At 38.2% G+C, this 20,348-nt stretch overlaps 1 protein-coding gene across 2 annotated transcripts in view; it reads left to right on the top strand.

Moving 5' to 3' along the window:
• The window catches only part of IQCH (IQ motif containing H), a 111,175-nt gene that overhangs the window by 33,395 nt on the left and 57,432 nt on the right, over nt 1-20,348 (top strand). For both annotated transcript variants that reach the window (XM_043523290.1, XM_037911740.2), the window contains exons 11-14: nt 5,913-5,996; nt 10,275-10,450; nt 13,394-13,666; nt 19,171-19,362. In XM_043523290.1, the coding sequence (XP_043379225.1) occupies nt 5,913-5,996; nt 10,275-10,450; nt 13,394-13,666; nt 19,171-19,362 (725 nt within the window). The remainder of the gene's footprint in view (nt 1-5,912; nt 5,997-10,274; nt 10,451-13,393; nt 13,667-19,170; nt 19,363-20,348) is intronic.

Genomic DNA, 20,348 nt, shown 5'->3' on the forward strand with positions numbered 1-20,348 from the left:
TTTTTTTTCTTTTATAAGAGATTCAGATTGAAAACAGAATTTTTAAAAAAGTTGAGTTGCTTTTGAGATATTCAAATATAAAATATCTGGAAGCTGACCAGATTGCACAAACAGAGCTTTAGACATAGTTTACATTTTAAAAACTGAAAACATGAAGGCTTTTCAGTTCTATGAACTAAGCCCTTTTCAAGTATATAATAAAATTAAATAAAATGAGAACATTTGACATTTTTAAATATGCTTCTCTGCATGGGTTTGTTTTTTCAAAGATATTTTCATTAGATTTTTCATCCATCACTAAGGCATTTCCAGTTACTGTCACTGTAATTTATCAGAAGATCTTCTCTGATTGTTGTTTTGCTCTGACAAGTACTGTAATAATACCTGTTTTGAAAAACACTGCTAATTACTTGTAGCCAAGATATCAAAACAACTCCTCTTTTTGACCTAATTGAGCATTGGAATAAATAAACTTGATTAGATGTTTACACAAGAGGCTACACTACTCTTTGAACTAATAATATGCATTTTATAATCTGAAGATATAAACATATCTATAAAACGTTATGGCCCTACTCAACGCTACTTACTCAGACAAAATTCCAACTGACTTCAACAGGAATTTTCTCAAAGGAATTGAGTCATATCAACATAAAAATATGTCTAAGTAACACTAAAGTTGGAACACAACTGCTGAGCACCAAGAAGTGCATGTTTGACAAAGTATTTTTCACCAACAATATTTTTTCTTTGCAGTATAGTTAGTTAAGAATGGAGGACTAAATCCTAGCTCTGTTGAATTCCAATGGACTTCATTGAAGCCAGAATTTCACCTGAGTATCAAAACCTGAATCTCTTCTCACACAGGTGGAACTCCCCTGAAATCAGGCCACATTGTTAATTGTGAATTTCTCAACTTTTTTCAGTTTGAAGAATGTTTCAGGACCATTCTCTGCACATAACTAAGGGAAATATTAAGTGAGATGATTGGTTAAAGTGACACTGTCAAGTTAAAAATTATAGTTTTTTAAGGAACAAATTTCTATATTAATTTTACTAATAACAAAGCCTTGTTTTATTAAAACTGGATTTTAAAAATCTAATCTAACTTTCATTATTTAAACAGTTTGTTACTTTTTGCATTTCTCTTTGTTAATATAGTGAAAACAGGCTAGTCAGTTTCACTTTTGTTTATAGTCATTTTCAAGTCAATTTCACTTTCAAATTCTAATGCTTTAATTCAGTGCTGCAATATTTCAGTTGCAAATACTGTTGGAGAATGTTTATTATTTTTATATAACTCTTTTAATTGGATTGTTTTAAAATTATAGAACCTTCTTTTTATCATTTTTGCAAAAATTAAATTTGGGGCTTAATTTGACCTGACTCTAGGTCAAATTCCATTTGCACTTACACTGGTGTAAAATTTGGGGTAATTTTTCTGATCTTTAATATGATTCCAAGCAAAAACATTAATGGACTGTAATTATCCACTGAGAATTTAGTATCATCTTCATTAAATTAACATGTAAATATTAAAAATATATATATATAATTGCAGTAAGATATTCTAGTTCTTGAATTATGGTTTATCTTGTTACAAGAAGAGCTGCTTATTACAACACAGAGCCACTGTGGCATTATTTCCTAATAAAATTACTGCTCCACTCAGTAACATTGCTCTGCAGAAACTTTGCATAATATATGGTTATTGTCGCTTTCTCCTGTGTTCCTTCTCTCCCTCCCCCTCCTCACTACCTCCTCCCCATTTTAACCCCTTCTCTCTGTTGCATGTGAGTGCAACTCCTGTGCAACTCTCATGTTCTTTTAGAAAACGGTGTTTCAACGCATACTAGTACTTCAAAGTAAATATGCCAAGTATAATGGGCAAATTAGAGATATGTTTTAGCACATGTGACCAATATATTAGGCATTATCAGCTGGTTAAACTCCAGCTGTCTTTTTTCCCTCTTTTTTCTGCAGGGAAAAAAACACAACCCCAACTTTCTGACACTGTTTTGTCTTTGCCACCTCCCTGCGTCATACCACTGCTTTTATTTTCAAAGGCAATTCTGAAAGGTGTTATGGGTTGTTTGCTGGGGCCAGGCACTAATGGGGACCCACAAAACATATTTAGAAAGGCTAGTGAGTTCTGGCAGGGGCTGAGATGGGGAGGCAAAGGTAGTCCCTTTACTATTACCTTCTACTCCCCATTTTCTCTGACTCTCTTCTCATTTACCCCAGTGTAAATTGGGAGTAACTCCATTGAAGTCAAATGGAGCTATATTGGTCTGAAGCTGGTTTTAGAGAAGCAGACCCTCAGTGTTCTTTTGGTACCACAATCACACATTGCACTTGGAAATCCACAATTCTCGCTCTAAGAGATTGAGCTTTTCTACAGTCCAGCTCAGCCATTGACACATTATGGTGGATTGAGCTGAATGTGAGTGAAAGGTCATATCACCAAGCTCTGATAAGCTGCAGGTTTGGGAGACCAAAATATTACCAAATCATTGATTTCAGCTACAATTGGAAGCATTATCTACCCATGCTGTCACTATACACCATCCAAAGTCGTGATTCTGTGACGCAAAAGAAGATCTATGGTTATGGCTTGAGCTCATAGTCAGAGATTCTGTAATTGCATGAACATTTCAAACAAAACCCAGCTGCCCAAAGTATTAGTTAGCCCTAAAACAAATGCATAACTGCACATATCAAAATTGGAAGTACACGGTACATTCACAGCACACTGACTGCAAATGTAATCATATGTAAATTAACTGTGGGCCGTTATAAAGAGGACAGTGATCAATTGTTCCCTATTTCCATTGTAGATAGGACAAGAAGTAATGGACTTTATCTGTAGCAAGGGAGATTTAGGGTAGATATTGTGGAAAACTTTCTTACTATAAGTTTAGTTAAACTCTGGTATAGGCTTCCAAGGGTTCTGTGGAATCCTCATCATTGGAGGTTTTTAAAAACAGGTTGGACAAACACTATTTCAGGGGTGATCTAGGTGTATTTGGTTCTGCCACAGTGCAGAGCTTGGACTTGATGACTTCTCTAGGTCCTGTCCAGCCCTACATTTCTATGATTCTGTGCTACTGTGAAGCTGATTGAAGCTGCAACAGGTGGAACTGAAAGAGGCTTCTTTAATGAGTAGTATTGGCTCAACAGCCGAGCATATAACAGGTGCCAGGACTTACCATTGATGTAGTGCATGCTGTTAGCTGGTAGGTGCGTGGGACACAATGTGTGAAACTGGAATTTTGCTATTGACTTCAATGGCGTGAAGATTTCACACAATTTATTTGTGACATGACATATGTCATTGGTATTTAGGTAACTAATTTTAGAAAATTACATATTGTAGCTGATATAGTGCATTTGGAGAACTACATCAATGTAAAAGTTATAGAAATTTGTTCCATAGCTAAAATTAAATATTTGCCATTTAAAATAATTATGCATTGTCAAAATGACAATATTAATACAATTTTTCTGCCAAAATATGTTCCCTAAATACTAAACTATTTTCATATGTACAATACAGTGCTTGGAAACCAGTTGTCTGTTTCCTGTGTCTAAAATTTAGGAATTATTAAGCACCAGAGTTAATGTATTAGAAACATGAGAGGGTGTCAGGAACGTGGATTATAATCCCTGCTCTACCACTGATTTATTATGTGACTTGGGCAAATTATTTAATTTATCTATGCCTCAGTTTCCCTATGCTGACCTCACAGGCGGGTTGTAAAATTTAGTTTTTCATGAGATTGAGGCCAAGATTTTCAGAAGCATCCACTAATTTTGAGTGCCTCAGTTGAGACTGACATTGAGAGGTGCTGACCATTCACAACTGCAGTTTTAAGTTAATGGCAGCTGTGGGTACGCAGGACCACTCAAAATGAAGCTCTGTGTGTCTCAAGTTGAGGCACTGGCAATTTGTGGTTGCCTTTGAAATTTATGGGCTAAATCTTTTTAGAATTTAATTTCTCGGTATTTCCTTTGGGGCGTTGCTTCTATAGATCATGGACATACATACAGAACAGCACTGACATACCCTTTGAGAATGCTGCTGGTTACTCATCAGTAATTCTCTGATCAAAAACAAATTCCTTATAATAAAAAAAGGAAAGGTTGCAATAGCAGTACCCTTTGCAAATCTACTAATGCTGTTCTCTTACCAAAATTTAGTACTTCAGTATTTAAGCAAATTGTAGTCATAACAGATGGCTCTCCATGTGCAGATGTATGGAAAACTGTAACATCTTCATGTTACCAGATCTTGTTAACAGACCACTTAAGAGTATATGTCAAATGCTGGGTATTAGACTGCACATCCTATTGATTCAACGACAACTGCCTCTATTAGCAGTTGATCTTATGTCTTTATTAGAATATTTTTTCTAGCAGGTTCATTTAGGATTAGCTAAATTTTAAAATCTACACAATTAGAGATTATAGTCACTATAAACATGTCATTTACAGAAGCCTTTTAGAAGGTGAGGATATAATCAGTCCGAAATCTGCCCTTCAAATAGATAATCCTAGCCCAGACAGGTTGTTAGTCATCCATACACTACATCCTCTGGAACAAAGTGATCAGATGTCATTGAGATTGTACTCTGGGTGCCTTTTTTAATGAGGCATTTTTTGTTGCCTTTTATCTTTGTTTGAAGGAAAATGTGCTGATAGAATGGACCTGCTTGATCAGAAGGGATCCTTACTTAATTGTGATGGCACTGACTTTTCTCTACTGTTGAAAAAAAATAACAGCAACATGCACAAACCCAAATAAAATACACACTTGCATGTATTTTGGGATTATAACGCTCTACTGCAGTCCTTCTTTAAAAATCTCATTTTACATAGGTATGATGTCGCTCCTGTCCATTAACAAAAATGGCTAATTAAATTCAGACATGTGATATCATCAGTGTTTAGTTGGTAGAACACACTTCGTTCAGAAGGCCTCCATTCAGAGAAGTCGTAACTAAACAAAAGGATTGAAAACCTTTTATAGGAATGTCAGGTTTGAACATTAAATGCCTCACTTCAACTGTTTCTATAAAATATAATTACGGTAGAAGGACACATGAGGAAATTGTAGGTTCACTAAAGAGGCCAAAAGTCCAAATTTATGATATTTTCCTGAAAATTGGCATCGCAAAAATATACTCTCAGTAGGGTTTCCACTAGTACTAAAAATGAGCGGCTTTTATTTATTTGTTTGTTTGTTTGTTTTATTTTGTTCCTCCTGTTTGGTGTATGTATTTTCTTTTGTGCGCAGTATCAGCAAATCCTTGCTTCAGACAGCAAGGTATTTAGCCTAAATCAGGCTGTCAGTCAAGAATGAATCCGAGCTAACGTTTAAAAAATATTGCATAGGAGCTATGCATACCAAAACCCAATAAACTACACCTCTGGAATTTGAGCATACTCTGCATTTCTCACAATGCATTAAATTTTCATCCTTGCATGATGCATGTCACAAATTTGCATGTCACAAATCCTCAGTGTGCTTCCATGATCCTGGTAGTGGGAGTTTTACTGCATTAGTAAAAGAAAAAAAAATAATAAAAATAAATAGATTGAAGCTTCTAGTAGCAGAATCAGCTTCTTGGCATGCATTTTATTGGCCTAATTCTCCTCTCAGTTATATCAGCAGCAGTTTTGTTTTTGACTTGAATCGGAGCAGAATTGTGCTCTGCGTTTTGTATTTCAGACTATTTATTTTAAATAAATAAGGATTTAATTCTTAGGGGTAGAATAACTATAAAATATATTTTTATACAATGACTTTTAAAGGAAAAATGTAATTAGCTTATCTAAAATCTGATCTCTTTGAAATATACATGAGATGAGGGGTTTTATTAATAGATGTTGGTACCTTATTTTCTTTTTAGGGTATTCCCAATGCATTCGTGAGACTGCTCCTGATTTTGCTCTTCAGCAGAATTTGCAGATGGGGAGGCTGTGTGACATACTAGGTATAGTAAGTGCAGTCAGCTGCCTATATCTTTGTTGTTGTTTGTCTCTCATTTTTAAGGAAAAGAGCATGGATGAGGGAGAGTTTCTTGCTGTAGTAATCTTGAATGCAGAGAGCATTTAAACTCAAAAGCACTTCTCAGTACTTGATCGGTCCTTTATGCCATTTACTGCTCTGTGAGATGTTCATAAAACATACTCGTTATTTTTGATTCTGCAGTGAAGTAAGATGATCTGATTCTGCATGGTGCTGAGCATTTCTTGGCAGACTGGGATGCTCAGCACTCCACAGAATCTTTTATATAATTCGGCAGTGCCAGTTATGCATTCAGGATCACGTTAGGAGAGAAGATATGCTGGGAAAGAGTAAGCCTTTATTTAAACCAATTTTTTAAATTAGCAAATGAGACAAGAAACATACATTTGAAAGTTTTTCCCAGCATGACAGTTCTCCTTTAAACAAAGCAATGAAGAATATTAATTTGTCTATGACCAATGTTGTTGGCTCCCTGGAATGACATACTTTACATGATTCATATATATTTCAGTGTCATTATTATTTCATAAATGCCATTTAGTAACTTTGTAACAAAAATGTTAGATCCAGAAATTTACAGTAGCCTAAAATAATAATGTAATTGCCTTTATATATTATCTAGGCACTAATGTTGTTTCTCCATAGTACAGTTGGTTTTTATTTTTTGGAGCTTTTTAAAGATAGATTTGTTACATTTACATTGTTTGTTAGAAACTGAAAGGAAGAACATCAATGCGTTGTATAGGAGTCAATCTTGATGATCGAATGGTTTCTTCTCACCTTCATATAATTGCATTTCCATCGGAGAATTTTGGTCCTAGCAATAAATAACCTAGAAATAAACCCTAAGATTACAACTGAAGGAGATCAGAGATTTTTTTTTTTTTAAATTTTTTCTCTTTTTTCCCCTTTATTTACTTTGTGCATTTGACAGCACTTTGTCTGCCCTATGTGGTCTGCATGAACTTGTTTGCCAGAAACAGCAGCAGCAAAGCTGAGGTTGAAAGTGAATAGTCAGCAGAGGGAGAGGGGAGGGGGCCAAAGGGGGTGGTCTTGAGCATGTTGGATGATGTTGCTCAATGCCCCGTTTATCCCCCAGAAGACCCTTCTAAACATAAACAGGGGAGCAGAAAAAATCCTAAATATTTTTAACATATTTTTAAAAAGCCCAAAGGTGCAGAACATACTGTTAAAGTGTGCTTTATCAAAAAAACTTTTTTTTTTTTTTAGTATTAATCCATTAAAAAAAAAGTCAAGTTGACAGTATTCCCTTCAAAGTTAATCCTATTCTAAACCTGTTTAATTCTTCCTTATTAAAATAATTTATATAGAATCATAAATTTAAATTAAGATAAGGCCCAATCCTGCAGCCCTTTTTCATGTGAATAGTTTCACATTGGCAAGGAGTTGGGGAACGGGGCCATTAGACAGAAATAGGACATTGCAACTGGTGTCCAAACATTCATCTGATCTGCTGTGTTCAGATATCGGCTCTGATCCGACAAACACTTTGGCACTGGAGTAACTTTAGTACATAAGTACTCCCATGGAGTTCAGTGGGCTAATCACATGCACAAAGTTATGTGCAAGTGTCTGTAGGACCAGGGCCTTAGTGCTTACTTCTGCAAAGTGGAAGGGTCTCTCAAAACCAGAGAAGTGTGTTCTCCACAGTTATGCCGTATTCATTTGCATGGGAGTTTATAAGATTACAATCTAACTCCAGAAGCCACCTGTCCTTTTCAGTGAGTTGCACCATACTGTGCAGTCTATTGGTAAATAAATATTTTCCCAGCAGTGGTTTTAAATTGGCCAGGATTTTGGGTGGGGCCATTTCATTGGCCTTGTTTTCACTACAGTTTGCAATCATTCTTTAGCAAGTAACGGAATTGTAAACTGTAGTGTAGAAAAGGACCAAATACTTTTTAAAATTGTGTTTAACCCAGAGAAGTCATCCACTCCACTGTAAATACTAGATTAGATAAATATTAGTACTTAGCACAGGAAAAGACTTATTTGGGTGTCTGAGAATGAAAATAAGCGGAAACTGAAAGAAGGGGTAAAACACATAGAGTTTATTGATAATCATATATCAGATGCTTCATTTGTGCCCAACAGAAGAGCACAGATTCTTACCACATTGGTTTAATGGTTTCTTTAGAGTATCAAGAATGTTTCTTTACACTAATATAATCAGATATTAGCTACAGTCTCCCTATGCATTTCAGCTTATGTCTAAATGAGATCTTGATAGCTATTGCTGGGGGAGTCCCAGTCTTTAATTCAGCCTCGCAAAATTCTGCTCACTCACTTTACCCTGGGCAAGTAACTGTTTGACAGGGTGTTGCAATATCAGTCGCTTTTTCATTGTCACCGCAAGGGCAAGTGAGCAGTTTGTGTGCCCAGGTTGGTAAATTTTCAAGAGTGACTGAAAGTGATATTGAATATTGACCAAAGACCAAATGGACTGTTCTCGTCATTGTCATTACTTTTTGAAATTATGTGGTAATGAATTTTTTGCATTCTTTTTATGTGCACACAGAGCTTAGATAATGGGCTAGATCTTCAGCTCATGTCATTTTTTTTTTGTACACCAGTTGAGCACTATAAATGTGTTTTTTTAGCATGTGCTGTTTTCCTGCAGTAGCTGCACCACAGCAAAGTAAATGAGTGGAATATTTTATTCCAAGTCCTTTATGCTCAGATAAATTGGTTAGTCTCTAAGGTGCCACAAGTACTCCTTTTCTTTTTGCGAATACAGACTAACACAGCTGCTACTCTGAAACCTGTGAAATTAGGTTTTCCTTCTTACCGCCTTTTCCGCTAGATTTGGTTCCTGCACCTTCTTAAATTTCATCTTGATGTAATAATAATCATTGTTGGCACTTTTAGGGCTCAGGCCAACTCCCAGTGAAGACAAGACAATTGACTTCAATGGGAGTTGGATCAGACCTTGTCAGTGCTTTTTTTCATTTGTAGATCTCAAAGTGCTTTTCACGGCAGCACGCTGCATTGATGTTATGAGGCCTGTTAACTCATTAATGTCTAATATTAATGTTTTAGAAAAAAACACACTGGGTCAAATTTTCCAAAGTGGCACCAACAGTTGTGTGGCAGTTTTTCACACCTAAGTGTTTGCACATGCAGCCTTTCAAACCAGCTTGTTTTACATGCATGAACTCAGATTTGGTATTTAACAGGCCAATCTGCACACCTGTTTGGTCTGCAGAAGTTAATAATGCCATCCTACTGTCAGAGTCGTCCCTTGGGTACAGCAAATGATAGAATCATAGAATATCAGGGTTGGAAGGGACCTCAGGAGGTCATCTAGTCCAACCCCCTGCTCAAAGCAGGACCAATCCCCAACTAAATCATCCCAGCCAGGGCTTTGTCAAGCCTGACCTTAAAAACTTCAAAGGAAGGAGATTCCACCGCCTCCCTAGGTAACGCATTCCAGTGTTTCAACACCCTCCTAGTGAAAAAGTTTTTCCTAATATCCAACCTAAACCTCCCCCACTGCAACTTGAGACCATTACTCCTTGTTCTGTCATCTGCTACCACTGAGAACAGTCTAGATCCATCCTCTTTGGAACCCCCTTTCAGGTAGTTGAAAGCAGTTATCAAATCCCCCCTCATTCTTCTCTTCTGCAGACTAAACAATCCCAGTTCCCTCAGCCTCTGGGGGCCCTGTGGGCCGGTGCGATTGGCTGGCACGGTCAGTCCCAGAAGTGATGGATTCGTCACTTCCTCCCCGGGCCCCACACTCCCCTAGGGACGGCCCTGCCTACTGTGAGCATTTACGGGGATGGGCAAGAATAAGAACAGGCCATGCAAAATCCAAGCAGAGTATGAAATTGCAGTTTCGTCAGCTTTCTAGAATTAATAGCTCAGTTTTATAATTTACTGAAGTTAATGGGATACGTGTTTAAAGTAGTGCGTAATTCCCATTGATGTTGTGCTGCTCAATCCCCCTGAAACGCTTTGGAAATTCTACCCCCAATGTGTTCTGCAAACTTAATTGTGAAAGCTAGCTATTTCTTTGGGTTGCTGACCTGTCTTCAGAGAAATGCTGAAGCACAGAAAAGCAGTTAAACCAGTAAGGTTTGTGAAATTACAAATCTCATTTTATTTCCAGTATGCTTTTAAGGAAGCTGTTTGTTAGCAAATGGTCAAGAATCATCAGATATCAGTTCACAATGGAGTTTACCTTTCTACGGATAATGAACATTGTGCCCATTTGTTTTAGATGCCAACGTTGACGTCATCTACATCTGCCCCCTTCATCTGAGTGAGGAGTTACTGCAGTATTACAATAAACTCCTGGGTCTGCAGGCAGCTGTTAGATCTGGGAACCCTGAGGACATGGGTGACCTGCAGGACAGGTTCAAAATTCTCGCCCCTGAAGCTATAAACAGCTTCCCAGTGAGTTTGTCTTCTAATTACTACAGCTTGAGGGATGCAGTAAAATTAAATTGGAAATTTTATAACGTGTAACGCTCTGGTACCCATCAGTGAAATATTATTGCAAGTTTAAGAGCTTTACTGATTAGACTACTAGTTAGACTGCTGGAAATAAATATCCCAGTTTAGTTTTATAGACTTAGTTGAGGTAGTCCTATCCCCATTGTCTGTGGCCCAGTGTCCATTCTCAGTGTTTGTCTGGGACTTAGCACTTGGTAGATTTATAACGCTAAGGAAAGTGTAACAATAAAAACATTTCTATTATTCAAACTTTAGCTCCTTATAGCTGAACAGCCAGTCAAGTATTCATTCCTCAAGAGTATTTATTGCAGTGAAATCCAGTTTAGAACTTTTTTTTTAAAGAGTGTGGAACTTTAAATATGTTTAATGTAGGTTTTGTAGTAATATTAGCTTTAAACTTGTTAGGCCAATTTTAAGACCAAACAATGGAATATAGTCCAAAAAGAGACTCAAACCTACCGAAGGGACAGCGTTGCTGAGCGTACTGCAGGACTCTTGCTGAGGCAAAACATCAGTGACTTCAGTAGTTGTGAGTTTAGTGAGCGTTTTGCCTACGTAAGCAGTCCTGGATTAGACCTTTATAGGTTTGTTTTAAGTACCTTTCTTTCAGTTCATGAGATGATGTCTTTGCTCATTGTACTTAAATTTACCTAGAAGTATCCTCAAAGTACCTGAGTATGGATTGAAATTAAGGAGCCAGGTCCCAGCACTGGCAGCAGATAGCAACCTTAATACTGACTTAACCTGCTACCTGGGGATTGTGGTGTAGGGAAAATCACTGGGTGGTGATAACTGCATAGCCAGTGCTGTGCCACCTCTGGTCCTAACCCGCTGCATGGCAGACTTGGCTCGGGAAGGAAGGGTGTGTGGTTCAAACAATCTTGTGCTCTGACAATCCCTGGTTGCTGGCATGACCCTTTGGGGAATCACTGCAGCCAGGTACAGTTTAAAGCTTCCCTGAGATTGCTAGAATTGTGGTGGTCCTCAGTTGGCCCCAGGCTCAGGTGGTTTAGAACCATCTTTGCTCATCACTTTGAGTCTGATGCCAAGCTGAGCTTGTCTGGACGCAAGCATCTAGCTTGCAAGTCCTTGAAACAAGTCAACACATGATAATAAAACAAATGGTCTTTTCCTCTGTCTGCTATTTATTGTTTCTTTGTTATTCCCTTTTGGATTCCTGAGGATTCCCCACATCCCCCTGCTTTTATATCTTCTCCCCCTGAGCACCTCAGGTCATGGCTATCACATCACTATCTGAGGCAAAATGAACGAGATTTTACACCCTGTTGCCTGCATTCCTTAATTAACTGTAGAAGCTGTTATTGAGATACCCACAGCAAATCTCTTCCCTGCATCACCACTCCTGGCCCCAGGGAGCAAGTGACCAGGACTGGAAATTGAACCTTGGTCAGTCAGGCTGGTCCTTCTGTCCTGCTTTCATGCTACTGCTAGGGGAAAAAAATACAAATATCACTTAACAAAACTTCAAGAGTGTGCTTTAAAGCTGAATAAAGAAAGGAAACTCAGGGACGTAGGTTTGTTAGCTACTCTCCCTCTGGTTACGCCTCCCAAGACTTGATTTTTCTGCGGGAACTTCGAGGATCACACCTCTCCAAATCATGTCCACTAACTTCACAGAGAGCCTTGGACACTCTTTGGCACTCCACACTGTTTCCCCATTAGGCTAGGGACTTTACTGTTGAGTGACATGAGGCATTCTTTCCCTCCACTTCTGGGGGGTGAGCATCAGACCTCCACCATGCTCCCAACCCAGACACCAGGTCCAAGATTTATGCTTTGCTCTCTGGTCATGGAGGCTGCAGAACTTTGAATGAAAATAGCCTTTAAGGTGCCCATTCAGGAAAACACACAAACATATGCTTAAGTCCACCCCTATTAAGGAGAGCATTTAAACATGTGTTGAAGAAATAGGAATGCTTTCCAGAACTGGGTCCTAAACTGGTGGATGAAATCTCATTGTAAAGAAAACTTCCTTCTCTATATGGTTCTAGAACGTTATCTTCAATCTCTGACCTGCTGAATGTCTGAAACATTCTATGCACGGCATCCATCACTGTCTTACTCACTTTCTGAATGTACATTAATATTTCCAGTGAAGTAACTTATACATTGCGTAATTTGCAGTGGATGCATAGGATTTGTCATAGCAACTAATCCTGAGACTCGGCCTTCCATGATTGATGTTCTTAGTTTAATTTTACATGATGTGATGTCTCTCATGAACAGCCTGTCCAGAGACAGACATTTTATTTTTAAAAAGAAATGAAAAACTGAAACCCTTGTGCTTTTTAAAAAAAATCTGTTTCCTTCTCTGCAGTCAAATTGACTGTAGCCATTAAAACTACTGCATAATGGAAATGTATATCCCCTGTAATTTAATGTGATCAATGAAAGGTTTGCTAAATCAAAATGTTTTATTCTCAGAGAATCATTTAAAATGCCGCTGCATTGTATGGGGAAATATATTCTCTGCTATAGGGGTTTTTCTTCATTTTTTGTATTGATTTTGCAGACGCTTTAGAGTTAAACCATGCCAGAAGTGTTGCAGAGATGAATCACTATTATCCAAAAGCCACCAGCATCTCTGCCGACTGACAGAAGGATAATTCCGCGTGGATCAAATAAATACAGATGTGTAGTAATTAGTTCTATTCCCAGTGAGCCCATTTCCAGCACACTAAAGATGTGAACGATTATGGAGCCTCACCCCTACAGCTTTTATCAATTTAAACGGCTAAGCTACAGGATAGGTCATAACCCAGCCTGCTATTAATAATGTATTTATTGTGTGCAACATTATAAATTAGGTTCATGGAATAGAAAAGAACACCTTTTAACAAGAATAATGTTATCTTTATACAGGGCCATCACATGTGCCTGGCCACTCAGCTGAAGTACAGTCCCAAGACAATCAAAAGAATAAAAAATCTTATCCAAGGCAAAGAAGCCTACATCATTGGTGGACTTCCTCACAAAGATGATTTAGCAGTGGCTGACATGTTAAATGTGCCCATATTGGGCTCTGAGCCAGAAGTAGCTCATCTCTATAGAACTAAGTCCGGAAGTAAAAGAATCTTTGCTAGTGCTTGTGTGCCAACACCTCCAGGAGAATATGACATCTATAACCATCAACAGGTAAGTGGGAAGCAGTTTGGGAACTTGTGTCTATTGGCAAAGGAACAGTTTATTTGGCACGTCAACATATGGACGCATATTGTGACTAGGTAGGAAGCATACTTTGTTGCCTTATATAAAAAAGTCAAATGTCTGTTGTTGCATTGATTAGAACTGAAATTGGTTTGGATGAGTAGTTGGAATATGTATTTTTCCCCATTGGTTTTATTTCTTTCTGCACTTGTCTTACCATTTAAATTAACTTCTGTCTTGTTAATGAAAGGATTCAGGAAAAATACTTGTTCCAGTAATCTTTGTAGTCCTCTTTTAGGGTGCATACCATCTTTAAGTATCTGGTCCTTTCAGACAGCCATCATTCGAGCATATCATGAGTGAAATCCTGGCTCCGTTGAGGTCAATGGGAGTTTTGCTATGGACTTACTGGAGCCAGGATTTCACCCCATATCTCCACTAGGAAGCCATGTGAAGAGAGAGGCATGTGCTGAACTCCACTGTGAAGTGAAGCATTTGTGTCAAGGGAGGTTCCATTTGTTTAGGAAAAGGTGATCATCCAAATTGAGATCTGCTCGGCAGACCTGCTGCCAGAATTTTTTCCTCTGTTTTGTGTATCAATTCATTTTCAATTTCACTTATCTTATTGCCATGACAAAGCATAAAAGTTTTGCCAAACTCAATACATGAATCATCTGCGTATGGGACGGCTTTAACAACGGTAAGAGAGGAAAAAGGATTTTATATAATCTGTTCACTTTGTATGTATTTATTCTGGACTCAGTGGCAGGATACTATTCTTTGAGGTAACTGCCCATTTTCATTGGTGTGCCTCAGTGTATTGTTACTTTTTGCTGAATTTATCTAGTTGTGGTGCTATATGTTATGCAGCAATTAAACTATATACAACCTGGTTTTGTTTTCAGTATCTTCCTTTTCCCTCTCTCCTGTGGAGCACTAACATGTTGCATCCTGTCTCAGATTAGCTTGTAAGCTCTTCCGGGGAGAAACTGTCTCTGATGATGTATTTGTTCAGCACCCAGCGTGGTGCCTGATATGGGCCTCTAGGTGCTATCACAAAACAAACAAACAATCATATCTTTGGTTACAAGGAACTCCTGCCAACAAGACATAATTGAGAGAGGGAGTCCTTGGCTCCTCCACAAACAGTATCCAACTGGAATTCCTTTGGTCAGGTGAGGTACAGAACCTGGCTTCAAACTGTGTTTAAAATCATGTTCCTCTCACTGACCCCCCACTTTTATCCTCTCCCTTCTGTACCTGAGCTCTGGCTTCCTAGCATCATTTTGCTTCTGATGCATCCTCATCTCGCTGTGAGGTGAGAGTAGTTCAGTCTCCACTCTGTGGCTGCTCATGGACAGATCTCCTGGATCACCATAGGTTATATTCTCTCTTGTTGGTTTATATGTATAACCAGCTGGTTTTGACTGCCCCTGCAGTTCGATACTAAAAATGTTCAAGAGGCCAAATAACCAAGCTCAGCCAGTTTATTGTGTATAGACAAACCATATGGTATAGGAAAGAAAGAGCTAATGCATCACCAATCCTTCCAAGAAGTGGTTTCTCACAGTGTGTTCTGTTCACCTTCCACAGGAGGTTTGCTTCCCAAAAATACACCCCTAAAAATACCTCTGTTTTAATGGGGTTGTTTATAAGCTAAAACCCTCTGTATGTCCTCTAAGATTCCACCCACCAATTTCAACTTATTTTTTCTGGTTCCATGATGCATCCCTCTTGGGTTTTTGAATACAGCATTCCAAACTAGTTGGGCTGTGGAGGCACTCCCTACCTGTACCAGGGTAGAACACTAATATATATTGTTCCCTGACTCCCTGTGCCAAATGCCGAGTTGTACTGTTACAAGGTATTGTGGGATACTTAGCATAAGAGAGTAAGAGTAGGTGTAGTACAATTCAGCGTGATTACCCAACTTACAGTCATTATGCCGTAATAACAGCACGTGCATAATACGTATTACCCTGGTGTATACTGCATCTAACTTATATGTATTGGCAAACAGGACCCCACTTGTGGCTTTGGTAATTGTATCAGGATGACACCTTTGCCAAATGAATATATGAAGCAGAGGTGAGAGCATTCATGTGAGTTTTTTACTGTTTTAGCAAACTGCATAAGCGACAGCACATAATTAATACAATTAAAACTAACACTCCCTGTAATACAAGCCAAAGCTTTACGTGCAACTTCTATCCAAGTGTGGGAAATTATTATTTCAAGATCACCATCATGGGTAATTTATCTAGCTGAGGTGCTTGTTCTGCCTTGCGTATGTCATTGCTAATCTGGGTAGTGTGAGTGTCTTTTCAGTTCAGTAATGTTTTTAAATTTAAAATTAGTGGTTCAATATGTATGTTTAAAGCTGGTATGTATTTCTTTAATTTCATCCTGATGCTGGGGCTTACTTTGAATCATGGAGTCATTTTGAAAGACTGAAACAGGCATAGTTAGTGTGCCATATAATGCTACATTCATGAGAAATAAAGCAGAAATTTGGAGCAGTGACATTACAAACGAGGTCTCCATACATAAACGTTTTGTAATTAGTCACTCCACAGTACTGTCCATCCATATTACAGGTCACCCTTACTTTGGTCATCACCATTTGGTGAGCGTCACAAGGCAGGAGACAATAGCAGCTAGCTTTTCTGACTCAATAAACTGGGACAGGCCAGCATGGCTATGTAATGGAATTGGGATGTCAAAAACAACACATCTGCACACATATCAATATCCTTTAGTGGAACAACAAGCCATGTGCAGTGCCCTCCAGATTTGTGCTGCTGAGTGATACACCAGTAGCTCAGGTAGACCTAAGCATTCCTTGAAGATGCTGTCTTCCAGATAACCTGCTGAATGGCCAGAAGCCAACTGATCAAATGTTACAGTGTCAGGTTCCATTATCGGAAATGATACCTTAAAAGAAATTGAGATGGAACCCACCACTGAGCACAACTGTTTTGAATAACATGTACCTTGATTATGAGGTTGTGTCAGTGACCCCAAATTATGAATTGTGCTAAATGGAATTGTTATGATTGTTGCCAATACACTACAATCTCGGTTGTACACTGATGCTAATACCATTTGGCTAATTTCTCATCATTAATAAGATTAGGCAATTTCTCTTTTTCAATATTCCCTAATGAAATAGTTACCACATATCTTCCATACGCGGTGCAAATTATTTCTCTACCTATATGATTTTCCCTTGCTTTTTCATTGTTTTCTATGATTAATTAATTAATTTTTACTTGTGTTTGGTTAAACAGCTTAGTAATGTCATGCATATTTTACACCATTTATCATTCCCCAGTAGCCATGAATTATGGGTTTAGAAACGGTGTCTGCTGCTCAAAATAGTTAATGCTCCATTTTATATTTTTCCGATCTGCTCTGTTCCAAATGGACATCCCAAATTCAAATAGCCCTGAAACAGAACCCATAATTCCATCTAAACTTTGGAGTCCCCTCTTTCGAAAGATACCAGACTGCAGAACAGTTTCCTGCCTGGCTATTAGGCCTTGTGAATATTCCTGATATGATACTATCCTATCAACTAACGAAGTATGCAAATTTTATCTCTTTTATGCAATAGTCAGCTAGTTTCCCTTATTCACATGGGTTTTTCACACAGCAACAGGCAAACAAATTAAAATCTGTGAATCTGTGATTAGGAAGAAGAAAACATTTTTGCAAGAGGAAAATGTGATTCTGAAACTACAGAATCTGGCAGGATGTCTTAACAGCAGGTGGGGTACCTGAAATTGCGCATACCTCATTTTTTAAATTGACTAGATTTCAAGTTAGTGGTGTCCCTTTAACAGCAGCATGCTTAGCCATAGATCCTTTTATAAAATTTCCTGCACACTTCCTTCAGTATCATTGTTGATTTTTTTTTTCATGGAATTTGGATGAATTTTGGATTAGCTTTGAGCGTTCATTAGATTCTGGAAGAAAATACTTCACATCATCAAGAAAATCATCTTGTTTCTACTGTGTTTTGAAATTTGCAGCATTCATCCAGCTGGTAATGTCAGCATGTTGTATCTGTGGATGGCAGTAATCAATAGCTTCTCTCTTTTTACTGATGTGCATCATAAACCTGAAAATAGTGAGGATGTTATCATTTTTAGGCAATCTTGCTGGATAGCAAAAAGCTTTTTACATTCCTTTTCTTTTTACAGATACCTTTAACACTGAAAACAATAGCAGCTAAACGAATATATAACAATTTCCATACAGTTGATAAAATAAACAAATATATGTTCAGTGAGAGAAAAGCAATACGTTAGACTTCTAAATTAGTTCAGTTTATTATTAAGTAATTCATTTATAAAAATTTCCTACCCAACAATCCCACATGCTTATTAGTTCCTCTTTTGATCCATGCTGCAACATTTCAGAAGTTCTCCTTCTGTTGTTTGCTCCTATGAAATATTGACATCTTAGGTTAAATAATAAAAGAAAGGTGACACTATGTTAAAGCACAGTTCAATTTTCACTTAAAGATAGCACATAATTCTTTCCATTGGTACAATCTTAACAATACTATTGATCGTTTTCATTACTGTAGGGGAGTCATCAACAGAAACTCATTTATAGGGTTCTCGAAAGCAACAAATAATAGGATTTGGAGCAAACAGATGATAATTCTGTTTGTGGTCGAAGTCCAAAAAATATATACAACTAGGAGTCCAAAAGATTAGCATGTAAAAGTACCTTCTAGTCAATGCAGCACAAGATCTGTATAACACTTTTCCAGGGTCCAATGGCATTTACTATTTCTAAACAGCTAATTATATTCTGCTCCCCAGCTAGTTTTACAAGAAAGCCATTTAAAACTGGGTATGAATATAGATAAATAATTAGAATCACTTTAATAAAGCCTATCTTGAAACCCCTTCATAAATTTATAACCATATAATTCACTCTGCAGCAGGAACATGTCAGAGATGTTTGCCTGGTATTAGAATCTGACTGTAGGAAGGTTTTTAAGAGAGGATTTTGAAAATAGTCTAGTGCTGCCATCAGCTACCCTTTCTGAGACACATCCTGAGAAGTATTGAACATTCAAAACTAATGGCCCCGGTCCAGCAATGAGCTCCACGTAGGCAGACTCTGCACTGGCACAGAGCCCCATTGATCTTTCTGTGGGTCTGCATGGGGGCAAAGGTCTGTTCAGGTGGATCCAATTGCAGAATCGGGGCCAAAGGATCCTGAACAAAAAGGGTTTGTGTGAGCTTTACACAAGCATCCAAACTACTAATCATCAGTATCTCTGCTTTTTTGGGAGGAAGGAGGATTGGTGAATATTGGTAAAACTGGTTTGAACCTGAAGCTAGAAACCCTAATTATAAATCTGTTATAAAACAAATTTTAAATCAAAATATATGAGCACCTTAATGATGCCCTAATTCAAAATGTTTTTGAAGCCATTCCCTTTTGTCTTTATGCCACTGTTTCATCCATAGATGTTTGAAGTTCTGAGTCAGCTGATCATAGATAACTTGGGAGTGAGACGTTGGTTGTTTAAAGTGGACAATGAATTTGGAGGAAACGGCACTGCATATTGTGACATTGCCAGGCACCTGAAATGCTACCACTGGGCCCAGAAGGAATGTCAGAGATACAAGACTGAGATGTGGAGGAAGAAATGGGCACATGTAAGTTAGTGAGAAGCTGGGTATCTTATTCTCTGGGACCGTTTGTTTTGTTTTATGTTGAGTACCTCTGTAGGGAGTGGGTCATGGTCACAAAAGCAAGCACATTGTCATGCACCCCCCTTCCATGGGATTTTTGCTTGGTTGGGGAACATTTAGCTTCCTCGGGAGTTTTCAGAGGAGTTCTGCAGGCGGAGGTGGCTGAGGAAATTTGCTGGATTAATGTGTACTCAGCTCCTGTGGACATGCCCCTGGCTTGCACTGGCCTCTTATATTAACACCTTAACTTTACAAGAAATTGAACTTTATCTTGTGGAATTATTTGAGTAGCAAGTTTTATAATATTTTATTCACATATAATAATAATAATAGTAGTACCTTCTCTTCTAGAGCGCTTTTCATCCCTAGACCTCAACGCACTTTACAAAGGAGGTAGCATCATTATCATTATCATCCCCATTTTACAGATGGGGAAACGACTTGCCCAGTGTCACTCAGCAGGGCAGAGTGTTAAACCAAAGAGTGTTATTTATGTAAAAGCGGCAAAGAGGCCTGTGGCACCTTATAGACTAACAGACGTATTGGAGCATATTGGAGCAATACGTCTGTTCGTCTATAAGGTGTCACAGGACTTTTTGCCGCTTTTACAGATCCAGACTAACACAGCTACCCCTCTGATACTTATTTACGTAAATCATTTATAAATAGGTGTCCCAGATCAACAGGATGAACGTTAGAACCTCTTATACCGAGGTTTGATTTTCAGTGGTGCTGAGTATTTACAGTTGACTTCAGTGAGAGCTGTGGGTGTCTATGGGCGGTCAGTATCGCTGATCAGAAGTGTGTATCTGTTTTATCGAGTAGAAAAAACACATGGCTTTACATTCCTAAACATGAACATGAGCAGATGTCACCATGCTTCCATGTTACTTGTCTGTTTGCTGGTGGCTGTTGCTAGGCTACAAGTAGTGTGTAATAACAGAGCATGT

The sequence above is a fragment of the Chelonia mydas genome, chromosome 10 (assembly GCF_015237465.2).
Source record: "Chelonia mydas isolate rCheMyd1 chromosome 10, rCheMyd1.pri.v2, whole genome shotgun sequence".
Classification (NCBI taxonomy): domain Eukaryota; kingdom Metazoa; phylum Chordata; order Testudines; family Cheloniidae; genus Chelonia; species Chelonia mydas.